The sequence below is a fragment of the Sylvia atricapilla genome, chromosome 25, assembly GCF_009819655.1.
Source record: "Sylvia atricapilla isolate bSylAtr1 chromosome 25, bSylAtr1.pri, whole genome shotgun sequence".
In the NCBI taxonomy this organism is placed as follows: Eukaryota; Metazoa; Chordata; class Aves; order Passeriformes; family Sylviidae; genus Sylvia; species Sylvia atricapilla.
Window position 1 is genome coordinate 1,448,486 of NC_089164.1, and position 17,781 is coordinate 1,466,266.

The 17,781-nt window shown below is 50.6% G+C and overlaps 1 protein-coding gene across 2 annotated transcripts in view; it reads right to left on the minus strand.

Annotated features, from left to right (window-relative positions):
* Window positions 1–3,000: 3,000 nt before the first annotated feature.
* SRGAP2 (SLIT-ROBO Rho GTPase activating protein 2) overlaps window positions 3,001–17,781 on the minus strand; it is a 94,244-nt gene continuing 79,463 nt past the window's right edge. For both annotated transcript variants that reach the window (XM_066335908.1, XM_066335906.1), the window contains exons 18-22: window positions 16,224–16,303; window positions 11,316–11,496; window positions 10,240–10,383; window positions 7,783–8,110; window positions 3,001–5,270 (exon numbers count right to left, since the gene is read on the minus strand). In XM_066335908.1, the coding sequence (XP_066192005.1) occupies window positions 4,887–5,270; window positions 7,783–8,110; window positions 10,240–10,383; window positions 11,316–11,496; window positions 16,224–16,303 (1,117 nt within the window). In that variant the 3' untranslated portion in view covers window positions 3,001–4,886. The remainder of the gene's footprint in view (window positions 5,271–7,782; window positions 8,111–10,239; window positions 10,384–11,315; window positions 11,497–16,223; window positions 16,304–17,781) is intronic.

The following is a 17,781-nucleotide window of genomic DNA, read 5'->3' on the forward strand; positions in this document are numbered from 1 at the left end:
TCCTTCTCCAACTTCACCTCTTTTTGCCCCACGGCTGAAAAACGCCTTCATCCCAAACTACGTTAGAGGAAGCACAAAATTGAACAGGAAAAAAAAAAACCAACAAAAAAAAACCAACACCAAACCGACAAACCCCTCACATTTTTTCCAGGCCTTGAACTGCTGCTTTGGCATCTCTAGAGGCAGCCAAAAGAGATGGTTTGCTGCTAGAACAGAGCCTGGAAAGGAATTCACCTGCCCTGTGTTGGAGGAACCGCTTGTGCGTGAGGCAGCCGGGGCCATCCCGGCCCCGCAGGCACCAGGCAGAGGCTCAAGTATTTCTTGTGTTTTAGTTCTTGTTTTCAAGTACCAGGTTGTCACACAGACACGGAGAGAGCCGAGGTGGAAAGAGCTCAAAGCCCAAAGTTCAGTCCACGGAGTGCTCGGTGTTCCCCCAGAGCTGGGAGCGTCCCTGGGGGAAAGATGTTCCCTCCTTTCCACCCCTTGTGCTACCAGCCCACTAAAGGAACAGCTTCATGTCCTCAGCTGCGTTTGTGGGGCGTTAGCCAAGGCCAGATAAGCCCAAAAAAAAGGGCTGGTTATTTTTGTGAAAGCTAAAAAAAAAAATAATCTCCAAATAAATAAATCCCCGGCTTGTTGAACTCCATTTTCTGTTCTGGACAGGCCCATCAGCGATGGAAGTGGCCCAGTGCTCCCGTTTTCTGGTGGTTTTGAAGCAGTTTTTGAAGCAGTTCCCTACCCTGTGGCTCCCAGGTGAGCTCAGTGTGTTTGTGCTTTGGGGCACACCCCCTTTGACACCCAGGGCTTGGTCCTGCCAAGCACAGGTGCCCCTCACCTGGCCACCAGAGCAGTGTCACACCTGGGGGGGACAGGGACACCTCCTTCCCCTCCCACCTGCGCTCAGGGATGTGCTGGACAAGGAGCCTGAGCTCAGCCTCTCGTGGAATCCATCCGTCTCAAAAAGGGGATTTTGGGGGTGTTTTTTCCCGTCATTCCTGGTTCCTCACTGAGAGCCATCACCTCCTGGGAGTGTCCCCTCCACAAGATGCCCCAAGGCGGGCTCCAGCCGCCCCAGTCCACGCCCTGGGAGGGATCCCAAGCGCTGAGAAACCGCCGGCGTCGGGATTTTTTTGCAGAACGTCTCCCAAAAGGCTCCGTGAATCCCAAACCCGCGCCACGCTCCGCTGGATTTGAGGTTTTTGACACGGAGAAGAGGAGAAATAAGGCAGCAAACTCCACCTGCAAGGAGCTTCTCCTGTCCCAGTATTGCTGGAGCTCGTCCAGGTGCGCCGAGTACCGAGTGCAACCACAACAAGGTGGGATTTCTTGCCAAGCTGAAGCCTTTTGATTCAGTAAATAAATTTATGAGAACTCGGTTATCTTAACCTACTTTTGTGCAAGAACAATCTTGCCTTAAAAAAAGAAAAAAAAAATTTTTTCAAAAGGAAAAATAAAAAAAAATAATCAACAAAAACTCCCAAAACCCAACACATGAGGTATTCAGCACAGGAAACCCAAAGACTCCTTTTGAACAGGTATCAAAATACAGACATATACAACAACTTTTTTTTTCTTTTTTTTTTTTCTTTTTTTTTTGTTCTGCTGTCACAGTGCACTCTAATTATTTACTCATTTTCATTGCAATGAAATACCCAGTACAGATAAAGTGAGAGGGGTTTGATCGTGTCCCACTGCTCGGACATGAAGGACAAATTTACAATTCATAAACTTTGGACGACCTCAGAGAGGCAGAAATTAAGCAATGATTAAAGCACACTGCTCCATTCCCAACTAGGGAAATAACCCAGAAAAGGTCTGAGCTTCAGAAACCATTCAGATTAATCACCTAAAACCGTGTTTCACCTTAAAAGTTTTTTTTTTTTTGTATTTTTTTCTTTTTTTTTTCTTTTTTTTTTTTTTTTTTCCTTTGGATTATTTCAATCCAACACCTGATGAACAAGGTTCATACGAAGCACTATCGAACAGACAGACGTAATTCCAGTTATCAAACACTTCCTTCGTCTCTATATCTGACACAAACATCATGGGGGGGGGGGAAAAGTCACGAAAAAAAGAGGATTTCTGTGGAAGAGCTAAAAGATTTCCTCGGGGATGTGAGAAGATGTGCAGTGACACTGGAACCTCCCAAACCAAGGGAGCTGTCTGCTCCACGCCGGCCTCTCCTGGTTCCGCAGGGAGGGAACATTCCCAGCTCCTCCTTCCCACCTTTTCCGGCAGCCACTGCTCATAAAAACACTCGTGGCAAACGTCCTCTCAGCCTCGTGTTTTCACGGAGTGAGGAGGACAGGCTGAAAAAAAAAAAATAAATCTCCTTTTTTTGTTTTTTTCCCCGTTATTTTGGGTGTGATTTTTCTCCTTCCGTCCCCTCCCCGTGTGTGATTTTTCCTGCCCCAGGAAGAGGAAGGACGAGCTCCAGCCTGTCCTATTGCTTGTGTCAATCACAGTGCACACCAGAATTCCAGTTGAGTTGCTCCAGATGATCCAGGTGATCCTGCCAAGCACCTCGCCCTCGGCAGCAGGATTGTCCCAGAGCTGTGGATGTTAGAGAAGCACAGTAATAATTCAGATACAGACAGTTGCTGTTACAGTAACCTGAAGTTTTTTTTTTTTTTAATTTTTATTTTTTTTGTTTCCATCTCATTCCACACTTCAGACCTTGAAGCTGGAAAAGAGCAGCTCCTCCAATGTGCTGTGCGTGGCTGAACACTTATTCTAAGGAATATTGAGTGCTAGGCATAAAAAAATATAAAAAAGAAAATAAGGCATTCAAATGAGGCAAAGTCGATTTACAGAGATCCTGCTCTTGACAACACAGATTAACTTCGGTCATTTGAGACCCCTCACAAAAAGAAAAAAAAAGAAAAAAAGAAGAAAAGAAATCAAAAAACCCCAAAAATTCTTACTAAAAAAAGAAATGCCGGAAAGTTCTGCCTGAGCAAAACAAAAATTACAAGTTGAATCATTCTATTTATTTTTTATTTTCCCCGAAAAGAACAAGTGATTCCTTGGTGGTAGAAGTCCATCAGAACCTGAGAGCAAAGGTGGCTGGTGGTGCTGGTGGCATCTCCTGGAGGGACAGGGACAGTGACACTCGTACCTTGGGGCTTCCCCAGGAAAGCTCAGGAGAAATGGGAAACGAGCAGAGCTCTCACCAAAACCTCCCCAGTTCCCTGCATGTCCTCAGTCCAGGGCCCAGAGGAAGCTTTTTGGAGGGTCATTAATTACGGGTTGATTGCTTCTGTAGAGACGAGGGGTTGTGCGTGTGGGGATGGACAGGGACGCAGGAAAACCCTGCCCCGTTTCTCCAAGTCACATCCCAAATGCATCAGGAAAGGACATTTCAGCAACTCTTCTTCGTTTCTTCTTTTTTTTTTTTTTCCTAAGTGCCAATTAAACTGACTTTGCCGTCACCAGGAACCCACAAACTGAAAGGAAAACTCGGCTTTAACGGGTGAGAAAAACGACTTTTCTTCTCTCGTCCTGAATTCAGTATTTGACGGAAGCCAAAGACGTGCAGCTTGTTTGAAATCCTGGAAAAGCTGAGGCTCAGCCAGTCTCCACTGCTGAGTGGCACGTGCCTTTGTAATTATTAAATTAAATAAACGCGGGCACCGCGGAGAATTCCCAGGGGAGTACAAAAGAGTCCGTGGATGCTGCTGGCTACGGATAAATACAAACAAAACCCAAGGATTCATTCACAGGTCAGTCCTGCAGGGAGGGAAGCCACTGTGCAGAGGCCACGTGCTGTCACATCCCTGTCCCCAGCAGTGTTCCCTGCACTGCTCTATAAGAGCAGAGATCCCCAGAGCACAGAGGGACAAGGCAGGGAGCTTGACAACTCCTGAGCGAAGTTTTTACAGTGCTTGGCGCTGGGATTGGGGTCAGGATCTGTCCTGAGGGACGGGCAAACCAGCAGAGGGTGGGTTGGAGATGGGCTCCCAGCACAGGTTGCTTGTTTTCAAAATTATCTTCTTTTTTTTCGTTTTCGATTTTACATTCAGTCTCCCGAGAGCGAACGCCACCATCGGAGCCCACGGGCTGTGAAAATGACACTGGAAACAATAAAGCTGCTTTTAAATATGGGAGAGCAAAGGGGGAAACCAGTGAAGATTGTCCATAAGCAACAACTGGGCTCTTCCTTGTGCTCCCAGAGCTCAGGAACACATTTGTTTATATTTGCACAGACACATCTTACGTAGAACTCCACAAAATCTACGAGTGTTCCAGAGGAAACTATTTTTTTTTTTTCCATGACAACTGAAGCATGAGGCTGGATGGCCAAAGGCTTTGGCCCTGAGGGGAAGGAATGGGGAGCAAACAAACGAAACCAGAGGATGTGATGGAAGTCGAGACAGACCCTTAAACCACCGTGGCACCAGCGGGTGACGGGATAATAATAATAATAATAATTATAATAATAATAATATAATAATAATAATGCACAAGAAACAGGCATGTCCAAGCTCCACGTAACCGGTGGCACCAAAACATGCAATAGACTAAAATCTATCCTATTGTTTCCCTGTGATAAATGAAACACAGAATATAGAAGTCACTACGCCAGTATCCAAAACCAGGACACCACCAAACGTCCCTTCCAGCGGCCCAACACTTCAACAAGGCATCGAAACCAACATCCAACTCATCCCTTGGTGCTTTTCCTGCCCAGCTTCACAGTGGATGGTGGATTGTGGGTTTCCCAAGCGTGGCAGGAGCTGTCCTGGGGACGTGGGAGGACGAGGCTGCGGCCGCTCAGGAGCTCCCGACCCACCTTCAGTCCAAGGACTCGTTAAATAGGAATTTCAATGTCTTCTGCCAGAAGTCCCTTCACCTGGAACAGCAGGGAGCTGCACCCAGAGGGTGTGTCAGACAGTACAGGACTTGTCAGGGGGCTGCTGAGGGGCAGAGGAGGCCACGCCGGGGCTGGTGGCGCTGGTTTTGGGGAACACGGCGGGTTTGGGTCGCGTGGCCGGCGGCTTCACCTGCGTGGCCATTTTGACAGATTTGACGGGCCTGAAGGTGCAGGGGATGTCCCCAGCCGTGCTGGCGCTGCGCTGGAACGGGGGCTCAGTGTCCTTGAGGAGCTGGGTGTGCAGGGGGCTGGAGGGCTCCGAGGTGGGGGCCACCACCGGGGAGGTTTTCAGCGGCTCCAGCGTGTCCAGGACGACGTCGGGCGTGTGTTTGACACTGCTCTGCCTCTCCAGCTCCCGCAGCTCGTTCAGGGCCGAGTTCATGGTGGCTTCAATGTCCTGCAAGCACAGCACAGGAGCCCAGTGAAGGCACTGCCCAGACACACAGATATCCAGAGAAAAGCCAGATTTTGAGAGCGTTTTTTTGTTTTCGAAACACCAACCTCAAGGACCAAACTGAGCAGCATCCCGCAGCCAATAATCACTAAATTTTTCCTGCAACAGGGAGCAGAATAATTGCTAGCACTGCCTCGATGCTAATCTGGCCCTTCAGTGCTCCTGATGCTGCCCAGACTTCGAAGTAAAGCCCCAAATTGCAGCAGTGAACGGAAACCAAAGCACTGGTGCCCGTTCTTGCGATTTATTTGGCACGTGAGATTCAGGAGAGTGAATTCCTGAAGGGAGCACTGATGGGCCACACACTGAACACTGAAATCCTCCCGGGCTCTTGCTGCCTCACTGGTTTTCCTGCTGAGCCAGAAATGAATTTCACAGGACTCAGGATTTTAGAAAACACAGAAGATGTCAGGAACACGTGCAGAAACCAAAACCAGCACTTCTCCTTCCTCTCAAAAAGTATCACAGTTACTAACAAATAAATATAAAGAGAACTTCTGCGCTAAAACCACGGGGTTTTTGTCTCAGAACCTACACACTGTCTGCTGCAGAGTCCAGCGGTGCACACAACTCCCTGGGGAGCAGCAGAGCTCAGCCTGGCTGTGACTCACACTTTTGGCTGCAGCTTCCTCAGAGCTTTTTCAGGGGGTGGGGAAGGTAAATCAGTCAAGGAATGGTGGAAGAAAGCACAAGCAGAAATCTGACACCTCCCACTCTATCTTGAGGCCAGGCAGATTTTCGTTATGAAGTTGGGGAAATATGTAAGATGGTTATTGGATGGTGTTTGAGCAGATACTACAGAGAAAAACTCTGATTTTACACAGCTTGGGTTTTTCCTCCCTCGTCTTTTTTATTTATTTTCCCCTCCTCCTTCCTTTTTATCCCCAGACTCTTCTGCAGTGAAACAATGGAGTGAAGGTTCTGGCAGGGAGAGGAGACAGAACAACTTCAGTCAGAGCCTAATTGAAAAAACAAAGAATCTGATTTGTATCAGCCAAAGCCTGGGAAGGAGACACGGAGACAACAGGAGCTGTACGCTACATTTCCACTGTAACAAATGGGCTCAAGGTACTCAGAATGGCAAAACACAAATTCCCACCAGCATTAAACCCATCGGGTTTTAACGTGCCCCTTATTTATTAGGTGGAGTTGCTGTTTTGTCGATAAGAATGATGTTTAATTTTCACGTATTTCCCCCCAGCCCAGCTCCTCAGGAACCTGCAGAGCCCCAGGAAGAGCAGTCAGGTCTCCCAGGGCTGGTTTGTAATCTGAGCCTGGAGCATTCCTTGGCTTCGGGGAGACTCATCCATCCCACCCTGCAGACACTGGGTACAGGCAAATGCAAGTGCAGGCACATCCACCCGGGAAAAGCGCCCTCGTGGGACGGGGAAACCTGGAACTCCACATCTTTTGGAGCCCTCGTGGGAGAGGGAAACCTGGAACTCCACATCTTTTGGAGACCTCGTGGGACGGGGAAACCTGGAACTCCACATCTTTTGGAGCCAGCCCTGACTTCAAAGCCCTTGTGTAAATATAACTCCTGAAAACCAGCAGGGTTCTGTTCAGAGCTGGTTTCTGATCACACTCTGAGCCCTGCAAGAGGATGAGGATGTCACTGGAGCACAGCACAAAGTCAGCAGCCTGCTTTTCCTTTGGGCTCTGCTGCTCCACGTGCTTCCCCTGTCACACCACAGGCAAGCCTGCACGACTGACAGGAGGCTGTTAAATCCACAATAAATACTTCATCTCTCTCATGTCTTGAAGTTGTGATTGTTTAATTCTCTGCTGACAGCTTTGGAATCCGTGCCACTTTCTGAAATGGGTGTTTTTAGTGCCGAGATTAAATTGTGGGTAACAAACAGGGCCAAGTTTTTATGGAGGAAGGATGTGACTGTTTATCTTCCCTCGGTGCCTTGCACACAGGGAGGATGAAAGCCCAGGCTGGGGCTGTGCCCTGAGTTCATACTGCACTGAGAGAAACACAGACTGCCTGGGGTTGGAAGGGACCTCTGGAGCCCAACCCACTGTGTCCAGGCAGGGGCACCTGGAGGTGCCACAGGAACTCCTCCAGGTGGGTTTGGGGTGCCTGGAGAGGGAAACTCCATCCCCTCCCTGGGCAGCAGCTCCAGGGCTCTGCACCCTCATGGACAGCAGCTCCTCCTCCTGCTGAGGCTGAACTTTTCTTTGTTTTAACCCATGGCTCCTTGAACTGTCACTGAACAGAGCCTGGCACCATCCTGACACTCCTCGAGGAGATTTGTGTGGATTAGTGGGATCCTCTCTCAGCCTTCCCCTTTCCAGAGTGACCAAGGCCAGCTCCCAGAGCCTCTCCTCACCCAGAGCTGCCCTTCCCTCCTGGGTGTCCCGGACAGCAGCTCCAACCCCACCCGGCACTCCCACACCCCACACCCTCCACTGCCCAAGGCCAGGCCGTCCAGCAGAGGCTGCTGCTCACCTGAGCAATGACCTCGGGGTCCATGGGCCGGTGGTTGTTGAAGCTCTTGGACCTGCCGGCCGTGACAGCCTTGCGGATCTGCGGGCTGTCCATCCTGCTCTTCAGCGACGAGTGCCGGCTGATGGAATTGAGGCTGCCGTGGCCACTGATGGAGCATTTGTCTGGAACCTCCTTGGGAAGACTTTGGCTCATTATGGGCTGAGATGAGGGCCTGGAACCGGCTATGGCTCCGGGGGAGGCTGGTTCTGCCAGGGAACTACCTAGGCCGTGGCTGTCACTTTGGCGGAACGCTCTTCTGATGCTGCCTGACTCTGGTTTCTTTCTTTGCCTTCAGTCACAAAAGCAAAACAAGTCAATACAAGCAGGCACAGGGCTGACATTTGAAGATATTCCCCCCAAAAAAAACAACACACAGGACAATGGGAAGAGACACAGAGGTACCCAGATTACAAACAGGCCCGGGGGGGGGTTGAGGAGTGATTGCGGTACAGTGAAATAATTATAAATTATAAATCATTCCAGTTTCACGCTTCTAACAACGAGACTGAGTCCTGGCAGCTGTGCACATTCATAGCAAAACCAGAAAACTTGGGTGGAACGTGATTAACTTGGTCAAGAGGAGAAGAATTTTTACTGGAAAAAAAAACAAAACAAAACAACCCTCTGTGCCATCGACAGGTTTTGATGATGTGTTTTTATTACATTCCAAGAGCAGAGCTACAATCTTTGACTGGAGGACACAGTATAAGTCTACTAAGCTCCTGGCCCAAGGCATCAAGTTATTATTTTCAGAGATCAGCAAGCAAAGACCCCCAGTTTGGGGTTTTAATGATCATTTCCAATGACTGCTGGTGGTAAGAGATGGTTCTTTTTTTCATGGCTTTGGCAGGACCACAAGGCATTATCTATGCAGGGCTACGGATAAACCAAAGGGATGATGTCAAATGGATGAACTGGTCCAAAGAATTTAGTTTCTACCCCAGCACCATGAGGTCTGACAGCACGATTCCACTCAAATCATGGGAAGGCCAATGCAGAGAATACTTTATGCCATAGGTCTGAAGCTTGGCATCCATTATACAGGGAAGGATCCATTTATATATAGCACCAGCCCCATGAATAACTGCAAGAAAGTGTTAACTCCAGTAGGATTTTGGCATCCAAATAATAATTCAGTGGGTGGCACAACTGTCATTGCGAAACCATCTGATTTAATTTTGCTCAAGTCTGTTCACACATAGGTCAGAAGATTCATTCCTAAAGAAAAAACAACAAAATGAGTCTTATGCTACTTATTGCTAAATATCAGGTTCCCTAGTAAAGGGGGAAAAAAAAAACCCAAAACTGGAGTGGCCATTCCCCAGGTTTCTAAAAACCACACAACTCTACCAAAGCCAGCAGATGGTGAAGCTCCAGCACAGGTCTGTTATTACACAAATCTCTCCATAACTGGCAGAATGGCCACTCCAGTGGCTCAGACAGCAAATATCATAAAAGAAAGCCCAGATCCCAAGCTGATGCAGATTAACACGGCTTCCCAGATATCAGTGGAGCTCTGCTGAATCCCAGAAGGAAGGAGCAGGCTCTCTAGGCCATGAGCAGGGTCCAAACCTTTTAAAAGGATGCATTTGTGCTAATGCCTTTACAGACTAGATCGCGTTAAATTAACTGAAGGTTAAGAACATCCCCTCCCATCAAACTGCAATTATCACATAAAACCTTCACTGCACAAAGGAGAGAGCTGGGGGCTTTTTAACACGAAGGAAATAATCAGAAAGATACGGGGGATAAGCCTGTCTAGAAAAATTATTTAAGAGATGATGGAATTTAGTCTGCTACTAGCTCGATTCTCCAGCTTTTTATTACGTCGAGTGGTGGCTAAAGCAACAATTTCTGGTGGAGGAGGCAAGGTTAGAGCAACAGGGGGTTGTGCTGTTCCACTGCAAGCATATGGTTAGTAACCCGAGGTGAGGAGTGCTGCAGAAACAAAGGAGTGCTCCAGGCAGGGCCAGATGGTGGGACTGCAGGTACGGCATTCATCACAAACTGGGACACGGCTCCCTGCAGGAATTGTCCCCCCACCCCAGCAAACAGGACGTGGGAAACGTGCAGGAGACAGGACAGAGCACAGGACACGAGGAGGGACGGGGACAACGACACCAGATCTCATCCCACCACTCCCCTCCCTTCCCCTGTCTGCTCAGAGCATAAAATAGGGCAGATTTGGGACAACGGGGCCAGATGGCACCTTGGGGACAGCGAAGAGGAGCCAGCGGGGTTTCAAATGAGCGATGGCCACGCTGGTGACAGAGAGGGGACAGCAAAATACGAGAGAGTTAAAAGAGGGAGCAGCAGAGAGAAGTGGTGGCCGTGCTGGTTAATGAACCTTTTCCAGGGAAGGAAGCATTTCAGTGGACTCATCAGCAAGCAGGGAAAACAATGCAAGGCTGCTCTTACTTGTTGATGTTTGCAAGGTAAATGTCAGCGACGTGGCCCCCGCTGGGGCAGCTGGCACCAGCTCTGGTCACCTTCTCCTCTGGGGGCTCCGAGTTTATTTCTATCTCCGACTTGGGGCTGGACCTTTCCGACATCCCATCCTCACTAGGAAGGAGGAGGGGAGGGTGTCACAGCCACAGCAGGAGCAGCAGTGCTGGATTCCCAGCCCAGATGAACACCCAGCACGGGGTGAAGGTCCTGAGAATCACCACGTGTCCTTCAAACCACTCAAGTGACCTTAATCAGCTTGTTCCACCCCTCTGCCATGGGCAGGGACATCTTCTGCTTCCCCAGGCTGCTCCCAGCCCTGTCCAGCCTGGCTTTGGGCACTGCCAGGGATCCAGGTCCTGCCCACCCTCCCAGGGAACAATTCCTTCCAATACATCCAGTCTAATCCCACCCTCCTGCATCCTAAGGCCATTCCCCCTTGTGGAAAATCCTCCTCCCGTGTACCCGATTCCCTGGAGACCCCAGCCGTGCACCTCCACCACACACCAGAACAATTCCTTTACCACCCCTCCACCTCCCAGGAAAGCTGAGCTCTCCTGTGGCCTCTGGCCACAAAACCCCATCCCAAGGTGGTTCTGGAGGCAGCCTAGATTGTGTCACCTCACCCAAGGTGGCTCTGGAGGCAGCCCAGGCTCAGGGGTGTCACCCCAAGGTGGCTCTGGAGGCAGCCTGGGCCAAGGGGTGTCACCCCAGGCTGTGTCACCCCACCCCAAGGTGGCTCTAGAGGCAGCTCAGACTGTGTCACCCCACCCCAAGGTGTTCTGGAGGCAGTCTGAGCTCAGGGGTGTCACCCCAAGGTGGTTCTGGATTCTAGAGGCAGCCCAGGCTCAGGAGTGTCACCCTGGGCTGTGTCACCCCACCCCAAGGTGGCTCTGGAGGCAGCCCAGGCTCAGGAGTGTCCCCCCAGCCCGAGGTGTTCTGGAGGCAGCCCCGTCCAAGGGCTGTCCCCACACCCCGAGGTGGCTCTGGTGGCAGCCCCGTCCAAGGGCTGTCCCCACAGCCCGAGGTGGCCAGGGGCTGTCACATACGTGTCCTGCACCACGATGTACTGGTGGGGGATGAGGCCGTCGACGCCGTTGTGCCGACCCTCCCACCAGTCGTCGGACGCGCGCTGGTACAGCAGCAGGGACGCGCCCTTCTTGAAGGACAGCTCCCGGGCAGTCCTGCCCACGTAGTCAAACTTGGCTATGGCCTCGATGGGCTCACACTCTACAGGGGACAGAAGAACAAACAACAGGTCACTCAGCATCTCGGGGTGAGCAGCTCAAACCTGCCGTGAACCAGAGCGTGGAGTGTTCCCTCCTCAGGCAGCAGAGGGTGGGCAGGAGGATTCACAGGGGCACTCCCTGAACTTGTGGATGTTGCCCTTTCAGCCTTGACCTCATCCCTGCACAGAGGGAACATTTGTATTTTCCGAGCCTTAAACCCCCTCGCAGCAATGACGGAAGTGGTGAGGGCAGAATTTGGGTTTCATTCAGATAAAAAGGGGTTTCATTAAAATCAAAAGGTTCACACTCTGGGGGATAGAAGGGAATAAAAAACAGCTCACTAAATAACAGCTCACTAAACCTGGGCTCAGGTGAACATTCAGCAGTATAAATCTGCCACAAACCAGTGTATGAAGAGGATAAAGTGTTCCTTCTCTCTTAAGGCAACAAAATCCAGAGGGGAACCCCTAAACTTAAGGATGTTTGCCTCATCCCTACACAGAAGGCACATTTGTGTTTTCCAAGCCCTGAACTCCCTCACAGCAATTCAAGCCAACAACGAAGGAAAAGTCAACAGCAGATTCAGGGTTTCATTAAAAAGGATTTCATTAAAATCAAAAGGCTCACACTCTAGGAGATAGAAGGGAATGAACAACAGCTCACTAAACCTGGGCTCAGGTGAGCATTCAGCAGTATAAATCTGCCACAAACTGGTGTATGAAGAGGATAAAGAGCTCCTTCCCTCTTAAGGCAGCAAAATTCAGTGGGGAACCCCTAAACTTGTGGATGTTGCCCTTTCATCCTCTACCCCATCCCTACACAGAAGGCACATTTGTGTTTTCCAAGCCCTAAACCCCCTCACAGCAATTCAAGCCAACAATGACGGAAGTGGGAAGGGCAGAATTAGGCTTTCATTAAAATGAAAAGGGTTTCATTAAACTCAAAAGGGTTTCAGAGGTGGGAAGCAATCACTGTTTCTTCCAGACAAAAAAAATCAGCCCGTGGTTCACTTCCTTAAAAAGCAGCTGAAGTGAACCCCCTGGGCAGGCAGGGGAGGGAAACATCCTCTCCTTCCGAGCTGCTTCAGAAATAAAGCATCTATTCAGAGGGAAATCTCTGCTGCCTGTGAGGCTCACCTGGCCCAGGAGAAGGGAATTCTGGCTTGCTGCTCACCCCAGGGCCACGGAAGCAAAAGGAAAATGTGCAGTGCCTCCAGAGCTGCTGCAGGGGTGAGGACACGGAGCTGCTCCCTGGGATGCTGTGCCCACTCCTGGGAAGCTCCCACAGCAGCCCCAGCCTAATCCAGGTCCCCGCAGGGCTCTGGGATTATGCAGAGGCACAATAAGGGGCATTGAAGGCACTGGAGGAAAATCAGCGTGGAATTGCCGTGGATTATTTTTAAGGCTCCGAAAATACTCTGCCACTGTTGGGAGTGTAAAAATGTGTGTTAAAGCAGCTCCTGGTTCTGGGCAGGGATCAGGGGAATGGAGATGAGCTCAACCACACAGCCCCAGTGGGCTCCCGCTAATTACTTTAAAGGAGCTTTAATGCAGCCAAGCAATCCATGGAAATTGAGTTCTTTTCCTGGAGAAAGAGATTTGTGGTTCCTCTCCCCTGATCAAAGAGAGATCTGCTACTCCACACAGAGATCTCTGCACCACAGGAAGCTCCTGCAGCGCAAGAGAAAGCTGAAATGGGCTGAAAGGCCAAACATGAGGCACAGCTTTTGCAGTTATTCCTTGGGAGAGGATTTCCAGAACTGGGTCTGGAGCTGCCTGTGGGCTCCGAGGCAGTAGCAGGGCTTCAGAGAATAACGGTGTAAATCCAGCTGGGGCTCCTCAGCCAGGCTGAGGGAGCAGAGCAGAAACATCTCCCCCCCAAAAAAGCCCCCAGCAGCACCTGAAATTACCCAGCACCAAGTGACTGAGGGCAATCGGCAACAGATCTGTGAGATCCATCCCCAAAACCCCTCCACGGCCACCCCTGACAGCTCAGAGCTCTCCCAAAGCAGCCAGGCCAGGCCAGCCTGGGCTCAGGCTCACACCAATCCCATTTATCAGTCCCCAGAAAGCAGCCAGGGATTTGGGAGGCTGGGAAAAGCCTGGCCCACGCTGGCAGCTCGTGGCAGAATCCCCAGAGTGGTGATCTGGGTTTGGCTCCTTCCTCCCTCCTGCTTGTCCTTGCAGTAAAAAACCCCGACAATGCTGGTTTTTGGTGTCCCCTCCATTTAGGAAGGGGATGGCAGTGTGGTTGGGTAAATTCCATCTGCTTCATTAGGAAGTGTTTATTGTTCCACATGAGTGTGGCACTCAGGTTTCTTATGTTTCCAATTTGCTTTTTAGGACTCTGGCTTTTCTCCAGAGGACTGATTTCAGACTTTAATTTCCAGTAGCTTTTTCCTACTTCTGCTCAGGGAAGGAAACTGTGGGAATGAGGAGCAATAAGGCTGAGCCAAACAATTCCCCCTGCCACTCTGACAGCTTGGGCAGAGCAGCAGCAGGTTAAAACATTCCCACTCGTGTTTGCAATCCCACAAACGCACAATCTGCTCGTCTTTCAGCACTCCTGACCTCTCCTACCTGTCTGAAATCAGTTCAGGGAGGCTGATGGACTGCACAGATGCTCTGCCAAACACCACCTCAGCCCCCAAATCCCTCCCTGCACTGGGGGTGGCTGGGCTGGCAGCTTTGCTTTGGGAAGATCGACCCCAGCCTCTCCAAAGAGCTGTGTCTGAAGACAGGAGGAGGGAACAAACCCCAGGAAGATCCACGGTGGAGCTGTACCTGAGCTGCTGTGACCAGGGTGTGACACTGCACAGCCCAATTAGCACGAGGCTCCTTAATTAACCACAGGCTGCTGCTCCCTCAAAGGGACCCAGCCCCAGCTCCCTCCCAAAAGCTGCCTGTGGAATATTCCAGGGAGGCTGCAGGACTCCATCCAAAACACCTCCCAGCTTTACCTTGCCCAGGGGCCCCACACACCCCAGCTCAGGGGCTGCAGAGCAGTGTCCTTCTCTGATCCCTGCTCCTTTCTCACCCTGGTGCCCTCCCAGCCACCAAAGAGGTCTGAAAATCCCAGCCACAAACAGCACAAGCTGACAGTGCAGCAGGTTTTACCCCAGGATTCCCTCACAGCTCTGGGATGAGGTGGCCTGTCCTCCCCTCCAGCTGTTAAATTGCTCCTTCTCAGAGATCCGAGCTCCAGGAGGACATTTTTTCATGCATCTTTCAGAGATCCCACTTGTCGAACTGTTCAAGGCAGGGAGTGATCTTGTGCTTCATTCCCCAAGGCTTTGTGCTTCCTCCCTTCAGCCCTGCAGAGGAGTGGCAGTGCCTGGCCTTGCTGAGGGAGAACTGTCTTTCCTTTCCTTTCCTTTCCTTTCCTTTCCTCTCCTTTCCTTTCCTCTCCTCTCCTTTCCTCTCCTTTCCTTTCCTCTCCTTTCCTTTCCTCTCCTTTCCTTTCCTTTCCTCTCCTCTCCTTCCTCTCCTTTTCCTTTCCTCTCCTTTCCTTTCCTCTCCTTTCCTTTCCTCTCCTTTCCTTTCCTCTCCTCTCCTCTCCTTTTCCTTTCCTCTCCTCTCCTCTTCCTTTCCTTTCCTCTCCTCTCCTCTCCTTTCCTTTCCTTCCTTCCTTCTTTCCTTTCCTTTCCTTTCCTTTCCTTTCCTTTCCTTTCCTTTCCTTTCCTTTTCCTTTCCTTTCCTTTCCTTTCCTTTCCTTTCCTTTCCTTTCCTTTCCTTTCCTTTCCTTTCCTTTCCTTTCCTTTCCTTTCCTTTCCTTTCCCCTTTCCCCTTTCCCCTTTCCTTTCCCCGCTGATGTGTGAGCCCAGAGGGTGACAGGAGTGGCTCAGGCTGGGGCAGAGCTGTGAGATCCGTGAGCTGTGAAGGCAGGCAGAGGCAGGGAGGGTTTGTTAGGCAGCTGCTGGAGCAGAGAGGCAGCACAGCAGCACCCGGCAGGGCCCCTGAGCAAATTCCTGGAGGGCAGCTCAAAGAGGAGGATGCCTGATTTTAAGGGAATGCTCCTTCCCTCCTCTGTAACTGAGCCCGTCCAAGCAAGACCAGCCCAGAACTTCCAGAGCTGCAACAGGAGAACAAACACGAGGACAAACCCCTGCCCTGGTTTCACAGCAGTCACTTCAGCATCCTCTGCTCTGGCTGGGGCTCACAGGATGTTCCCCGTGCCAGGGGGAGGCTTTGGAAGTATCAAGGATGCTCAGGACTGCAGTGTCACCTTTTCCTTAGGAAATATCCCGGAATTCTCAGCCTTGGTGCTTCTTTTTGGTGATCAGGCAGGAGATGTAACTGAGCTTCCCTAAGGAACTCCAAAAGTTCTCTCTGGGACAGCCCCTCAGGATTCTCTGAAGGCCAGGTCTCAGTGGAAGACAAACAGGTTTGGGGGCTGTTTTTCTTGCTCCCTTAAAGGGCTGGGGCTTGGAGCACTCTCAATTCTCCTTCCTGAGCCCCTGAGAGTGGAAATGCCTGGCACAGGCAGAGGGGAGAGCAAACTGAAACACATCCAGCCTCCTGCTGACACCCCACAGGAAGAAGGGACACGTCCAAAAGTGTCAGGTAATCCCAGAGATTCCCACCGATCCTACACCTTGCTGCTTTCCGCCACGTGAGGCTTCGAGTGAGCGCTCTGATTTAAACTCCAAATTGCGGACCTTTAACCAAGCACAACCTCCCCCAGGGCAGGCTGCCCCAGTGGCCCCAGTGAACACCAGCCCTGCCATACCATCATCACTGGTGTGGTGCTCCGCTGTGACGTCCTGCACCGAATCCTCTGCCAGGGCTCTCTCTCCGTGGGGGCTCTCACTGCAACAGAAGGAAAAGAGGGACAGCTTCAGCCTCTGGGAATGGGGATCCCTCATGGCCAACAAGATCTGGGAATATCCTGGAAAACCATCAACTGGGAACACTCTGGAAAACAATCAGCTAGAACTGGGAACATCCTGGGAAACAATCAGCTAGAACTGGGAACATCCTGGGAAACAATCAGCTAGAACTGGGAAGATCCTGGAAAACAATCAGCTAGAACTGGGAACATCCTGGGAAACAATCAGCTAGAACTGGGAACATCCTGGGAAACAATCAGCTAGAACTGGGAATACCCTGGAAAACAATCAGCTAGAACTGGGAACATCCTGGGAAACAATCAGCTAGAACTGGGAATCCCCATCAGGAGTCAATATTGAGGTTTTGCTGCCACAGGCACTTTGTGGAGGCATCTGCACGTGGCTGAAGTGGCTGTGGGTGAAAATCAAGCTGAATTCTTATTTGATCAGCCAAAGCCAACGTCTTGGTGACCCTTTCCGAGTGCAATCAGCAAAGTCCAACTTCCCATCTTCCAGCCTGGATCTCTGGAGACGCTGAGCACTCAGCCAGCAGTGCCAGCCTGGGTCCAGCTCCTCCCTGCCACGCCAGGATTATTCCCTTGGCTGCACTCTCCATTGCTCTAATTAGCTCATTAGATGGCTGATGAGAAAGCTGCAACTTCCTGGGGGAAATCATTCCTCGATTTATAACGATATTTCCAGGTCTGTGTTTGTCATCCCCCTCCATCCCTTTTATCACCATCTTAAATGTCCCATTCATTTCCCTCAACAACTCCCACAGCCCAATTAGCTGCCTGTAAATAAAAGATTCCAGAGCACCTAAACTACCAAGAGGACTCATTTATGTTTGGCACGGAGAAAAGCTCTGAAAGGATCAACAGACAACAAGTGGCAAGCAAAGGTTATGTTTTTGTAAGAAGCTCCACGGGCAGTTCCCTCTGGACAGGAGCAGAAAGGAAACTGGAAGAGGATCCATGGCCTCTCCCAAGCAGCTCCACAGAGCTGCTGCCAGCTGGCAGCCCTGCCTGCCCTGCCTGCTCCTCTCAGGAGGAAAAAAAAAGGCTAAAAAAACAGTGTTTGCTCTTCATCTTCCACCAGGAAACTCCTCTGCTGCCTTCTCACACCGCGACTCCTTAAAGGTGATTTTAAATCCTCTTCACACAGGAGGAATTTCATCCCTCATTTTGGCCCTGCAACGGTTAAAATCAGTGGTGATGGTTGGACAGTGCTCTCCCCCTGGCAATCTACCTCCTGTTCTCCTTTGAATACGAGAGAAACAGAAAAAGGAGAAGGGGTGAAATGTCTGAGTAACTCCGGCGTCTCGTTCTGCTTAATCCGCAGGACACCATGCTGCCCAGCCTCTCCTGAGCCAGCACCTCAGCACTCAGCCCTTCCCACCCTCTGCAAAGCCTTTATGCTCTCCTTAATAAAGTTTACAGAAGCCTCTGAAGCCAGCTG